Source organism: Rhea pennata, chromosome 2 (genome assembly GCF_028389875.1).
Source record: "Rhea pennata isolate bPtePen1 chromosome 2, bPtePen1.pri, whole genome shotgun sequence".
NCBI lineage: Eukaryota > Metazoa > Chordata > Aves > Rheiformes > Rheidae > Rhea > Rhea pennata.
Window position 1 is genome coordinate 45,637,143 of NC_084664.1, and position 6,000 is coordinate 45,643,142.

A 6,000-nucleotide genomic window follows, 5' to 3' on the forward strand; every position below is an offset into this window, starting at 1 on the left:
TGAGGAAACTGTATTCCTATTGAAACAGTATTGTCTCCTGAGTCATCTGTAGAAATAAGAGGTTTTTTGTCTCTTTTCCAACTGTAAAAATTAAATATTTCTTATATAGCAATAATCATTTTAAGAAAAGTGTCATCCTCTAACTAGACCAGAGGAAGCAGCTGACATGTGGTATGAGGTATGGAGCCATACGTTAGTTTGCCATGATGTGTGTTTTGGGTTTTATTTCAAACTGATATGCAACTTCAATTTTATAGCTGGATTTTCGGACACCCCCAGGATTTGATCGTACACGCAATGCTGAGATTGGCAACAAGGACATTAAATTTAAACATTTGGAGGAAGCCTTTACATCAGAGCACTGGCTTGTTAGAATATACAAGGTGAAACAACTAGAAAACAGAGAGACATTGGATCATAAACCTAGGGTAACCAACATTGTACCGAAACAGAAGTATTTGTCAAAGAAGGTGGGTTCCCAGTGAAGTAACTCAAAGAGGTCTAGAGATGGCAGTTTATTTTTAATAATGAATCACATACTGGTGAATTATGTATTTCCAATAGCCAGAATGTTACGGATACTGTTCATGTTAGTGTCCAATATCAGACCTGCCTGCTGGTAATAATTGTTTATTTACTGTATGCTTAACGTACAAGCATGTGAAGACAAAAGGCTAGATATTTTCTTTTTTTAGGAAGAATGCTAACTGGAAATAAGAATATGTCACTGGCTGTTACAATTCTTAAGTCTTCATGTAACTGGAAGTATAATCTCTGAAGTACATCAATTCATGTTTCAGTAACTGGCTCACTAAGTAAAATGTGGAAGTTGCTTTCTGACTGTTTGAAAGTAGTGATGCCTAGAAGTTTAAAAATGGCAATTTTGTATGAAATAAATTAAATATGAAACTTCTGTTGACGGAACTGAAGTGTCTGGCTGCTTACTGTTTGAAGTGATCTTCATGTTTTTTACACGTTAGTTGTGGTGTGCTACTATTAAAGTTGTGTATCAGGGGAGTTGGGGAGAATCTTAGCAGCCCTGTCCTGTATAACATGTATATGCAAATATATTTTGCCAAAAAAAAAAAAAAAATAGAATCCTGTCAGAAATGAATGTTTAATAAATTGAATTAGTATTAAATAGTATTAAATTTTTACTGCTCCATAGAAGTAAAAGTAAGGATTGTTAGAGGGAACTGCTATGGTAAATATATAAATTTATGGTAATTTAATCAAATTTATACTATAAAGTATTTTGAATTGGAGTTGCCAGTGGAGCTAGACTTATTTTTTAAGAAGAATTATAAACTTTACTGTGACCATCGTAAACTTACAGTGTAATTTCTGATTGTGGGGTAAGAAGCAAGGCTGCATCTATTAATGATAGATGTATTGGCTATGCTTAAGCTGTGCATGTTCTCTGCCTAAAGACAGGGTAAAAACTGAAGTAAGTTCTGATCTGTCACCCACTCTTGCAGTACATACAAGTTCTACTTCCCATTAAGAAAGCATAGAACAGCCAAAAAGCATGGGTTGAATGCCTAAACTGGGATTTCTTAAGTATGTGTGTGAGGCTCTGTAGTAGCTACAAGTTTTATAACAGTGCTTCCTTACTGGAAATTCAGTCCATCTTCAATCACACTTACATTTTAAGGGTGACATTGCTCAAAATTCAGAGGTATAAAATGTCTGAGTATGAAATGTTTGTCTTTGACTCCAATAAAAATGTTTATTAGCCAGCAAACCAAAAGGAAAAAAATTACTTCTAATAGACATAAGAGAGCCTGCTAGTAAGCACAGCAAGTGTGGGAGTTGCTTACTTTCTAATTTGTTCTGGTAGGCGAGTTGAATGAACAGTACTGCCTGCTAAGAATTAACTGTAACTATGCAACGTTAATATTAGGAAAGACCAACATGAATGCATCTGTTCCTCACTGTGTAGAAAAAAAGAGAAATCTAAAATATGCTGATAAGTGTCCATGAGTAGAAAGAGCTAACTAGTCTGCAGACTTAACAGCAGAGGACTGAAGACTAAAATGTGATTCTTTCATTTTTCTGAAAAATACTGCTTTGAGCAAATATTACTATCTTGCTCAGTACTGGGCAATCAAATGGAGTAGAAGATGCAAGAATTTGTTCCCCTTCAAACTAAAACAACACATCACTTTTGCTCTTTGGGCACGTTAGAGATTTATGCTGGCTTACTGTGAATTCTGCCTCAGCACAAGCTTCAAAAACTATGGTACGTCTGGTTTGGGCTTGCAAAAGTACAACTTGCACAAAAGCAAATGTTGGACATAAATTTACAATCCCAAATTTAAACATAATGAAGAGCTAATACCTAGCTGAGGATTCACTATCTAGGCTCTTTAAATAAATCAAGATCAGACTTGAAATGCACAGTATTAAAACGGGGTCAAGACTAGATGACTAACTAATACATTGTATTCTGTTTTTCTTTTTAGACCTCCAAAAGGAAGCGTGGCTACATTAAGAATAAACTAATTTTAAAGAAAGGCAAGAGACCGAACAGGAAGACAGTTTAAATACACTGTTCTGATTGCTAATACGAAGCAGTTGTCCTTGAGATAACCAGTCTTTGCCTTTAGCTCAAGTCATGTTTCACAGCAACATGAGGGTACAGAACCATCATTGGTCCAGATTATTGTACAAAACTTTCAGGCAATGTCTGATTTAAAAATATTGGCTTATTGAGAACAGCTGTTTTAGATTTGTAATGTGAAGCAAGACAGAGCTGCTGTCCAAGTCTAGCAGCTTTTTTTTTTTTTTTTTTTTTTTTTTTTTTAATTTTTATTGGTACATATTATCCTTCAAATCTGTTGAGAATTTGGACTGACTGCACCAAAGAACCCTGTAATTTGGTCCTTGGCACATGCATACTTGTCAATCTTTTTTTGGAAGATACTGTTTAGCTGAATAGCAATATGTAAACTGGAATGGTGACACTTAATGACTTGTTTTCAACAATTAAAAGGAAATAGAGATTTCTGAAATTAAACTTTTAAAATAAGTAATTTGCTCCCATGATTGTTTTTAATGGTTTCTTTAAACATACTTTTGCTGTAGGTTGGTTTTGATTTGGAGTGTAAAGCAAAGCTGCAGTTTCACAAGAGATGACGAGACAGATTATGTTAACTATTCACCAGTTAAAAGTTGGACAAGCTGCTTTTGTTTAAAATGTGATTGCAGTATTGCTGCCTTACACTATCATTTTATAAGGTAGACAAGGCAAATCTTGCACATCGTAGATACAAGGGCTAAATTTGTATCCTCCTGAAAATCTGAAATGACAGTAATGAATGCTATCGTAACGTACAACTGAGCACCAGAGAGTGGCTGGTGCCTCAGAATAGAAGTTGAACTGTCTTAAGTAAATGTTTACATTGGTAAAACAAGTACAGCCTGTATTTTTTTTAAGACAGAAAAGGATTTAAGGTTTGTGGTTTTTTGACACCTGTCAACTATTAGAGGCAGAAGGTTTCCAACATAACCTCTTCCCCCTACCTTCTCCTGTGAGGGTAAAAGTTTTCCTGGAAATCTGTTTCTCAGCATTTTTATTTAGAGTGCTTGAATCAATTGAAGAAATTTCTGCCATAGTGCTATTTGCTTTGTCTGTCTTATTATAATGCTTTTTTTTTTGTTATGGTGAAAACTGTCAGATTAAATGCACTAAAATATAAATGGAAACTGAACATGTTCACTTTTCAGCTATAGGAAAACTTTATACAGACTTAAAATCATCTTTTATTAAGACAAAAGAAAGGGTTTTGCAGTTTTTTCCTGCCACAGGATGTAACTTTTTTTTATAGAAATAATAAAACTTGCATCAGTAATTTGATGTGAAATGCAGAATAGTATGTACCGTTCATGAAGAAAATGTAAATTTACAATGTTCTGTGAGAATGTTACTGCTGATGACTTTCCCAAGATGTATTTTTTTTTTGATTTATGAACTCATTTTTGACTCAAATGGTTTATGAAGACCAATACTACAGCTGCAACATTTTCACAAAGGTAACTCAATCTGGATTTCTGGCCCCTTGTCATCTGGAGATTTCTTTTTACTTTGTTGCTTTAAAGCTCAATGCAGACCAGTTGTTGACTGTAGGGGAAAATAAAGTTAATTCAAGTTTTGTGTTAAGGGTGTCATGTTGCTTCTGTTGTGATTAGCTTGAAAATATGTTCCTCATAGTCTTACTATTTAACCTCTGTAATCTCATAGGAGATTGCTGCAACAGAGCCTCAGCAGCTCCTTAATGTCCTTCTAGTTTAACTTAGGATTTCTGCTGTGATGAGTATCCAAGGTGGCTGTAGTATCCTCAGAGAGCAGCAGGCTTCCTTCCCAACAAACGCATGCAGCAGTGTTTTCTGCTAACAGCTGGAGAAGCTCGAACTGTTGTATTTGCATCTACAGCTTGCCCCGATGCCAGTAAGAAATAACAAACTTACTTACTTACTTAAAAAAAAAATCTCCTTAAGCATCTTTACAATTCTGTCAAAAGTTATTTTAACTCTTGTCACCTAAGATTCACTTATTTTGGCTTTGTTTATCTGACAGCATTAGCAAGTTGCTTTAAAATGCTGAGAAGAAGCCTTTTAAGTCAGCCTGGATTCAAAGTTGCCTTCCACTTGCTTGAACCTACTATAGTCTGCTATAGAGATGGAACCTTGCACATGTTGCATATTTAAGAGAAAAGAGAAGTTGCTTTGAAGTCATTAAGGTGGCCATTTAAAAAAATTTTTGCTCCTGAACAAAGATGACTGCATCTAAATAACCTGGTTCTTCAGCTGTATCTGAGAATTATTCAGCTAAAGAAATGTTTAGCTCGCCTCTCTAGGAAGAGACAACCACACATGTACCAGCAAAAGAAAACACTTGCATGTTGCTTTTTGTTATCAAACCTACCTTACACACTAGTTTGTTTATTTCCTCAGTTAGGGGCCATTTTTCAGTTGTTCTGCTAGGCCAAGGAAAATTTTTAAGCCAGGCTAGGGCCTGCAATTGCTAAGAAAATAGAAAAGCAAATGTCTAGAAGCCAGTATTGCTAACTTTTTTTATCAGTCATCACTGTTGAAAGCGAAGCAGACAGACAGTAGTGTTGGTTATCCTAGGAGAAATTACTTGATTTGTGGCAGTAACTCCATAATGGAGGAAAGAAAATTTAGTTGAACATCTTGATATATTTACTCTTGAAAAAGTTAACTGCTTTGTGACTCAGCCCTCTCTACATATCAGTTGTTATCAATAAAAACTGAAATCATACTCTGCTGTGACTAGAACTGTCCATGATTTACATAGGCCAAATGTGCAACTGTGTTGTTTGATATAATGTATTCAAAGCTCCCAGTTTGCAAGAGCTAGCACCCTCTTCCCCCCACCCCGTTTATGTGGAAGTGGCTCTAGTAAACAGACCAGCTTGTGGTAGTCTGAGGAACTAGATGTGACCTGCAGAGTGTTCAAAACATGGGACATCATTTAAAAACACCACCTTTGTGCAAGAAAACTGAGAGGCTATTGCTAGCAAATTAATTTTAATGACTAGTTTCCTCTAAGGTTAAGACATAAAGCTATTTTTTGATGCTTCAGAATGCATGTTTTAAGCTTGTGGTGGCTAGACAGCCAGAAGATCCCGGGTTTCGGGTGGGGGTGGCTCAGTCCTCCTGTCTTACAGGAAGTAACGTGCCTCTTTCTTACCGTAGCTGTGCCGTTCACTGAGAAAAGTTACGCTGATGGAAGTCAGAGCAGCCCATCCTGGCTTTTACCTGACAATTAAAGCTCTCTCCTCTCTCTAGCTTAGTCCGATGACTGACTGACTTATTTGCCCATTAAATTGCAGAGACCTTTGCGTGACCATGGGAGATACCGGTGTTAATTCCAGCAGCTGACATCCATCAGCAACGTCGATGCCCAACATCGCGCAGTGCTCGGCCTAAGCTCTGGTCTGAACCGCAGGGGCAAAAGCTCCAAGGCAACTCTCT

At 36.5% G+C, this 6,000-nt stretch overlaps 1 protein-coding gene across 2 annotated transcripts in view; it reads left to right on the forward strand.

Annotated features, from left to right (window-relative positions):
- STT3B (STT3 oligosaccharyltransferase complex catalytic subunit B) overlaps positions 1 to 4,162 on the forward strand; it is a 51,119-nt gene extending 46,957 nt beyond the window's left edge. The window contains exons 15-16 of one of the 2 annotated variants that reach the window (XM_062569362.1): positions 258 to 470; positions 2,466 to 4,162. In XM_062569362.1, the coding sequence (XP_062425346.1) occupies positions 258 to 470; positions 2,466 to 2,546 (294 nt within the window). In that variant the 3' untranslated portion in view covers positions 2,547 to 4,162. Of the gene's footprint in view, positions 1 to 257; positions 925 to 2,465 lie in introns of those variants that run through there. The other variant, XM_062569363.1, reaches the window with a different exon arrangement.
- Positions 4,163 to 6,000: the final 1,838 nt, after the last annotated feature.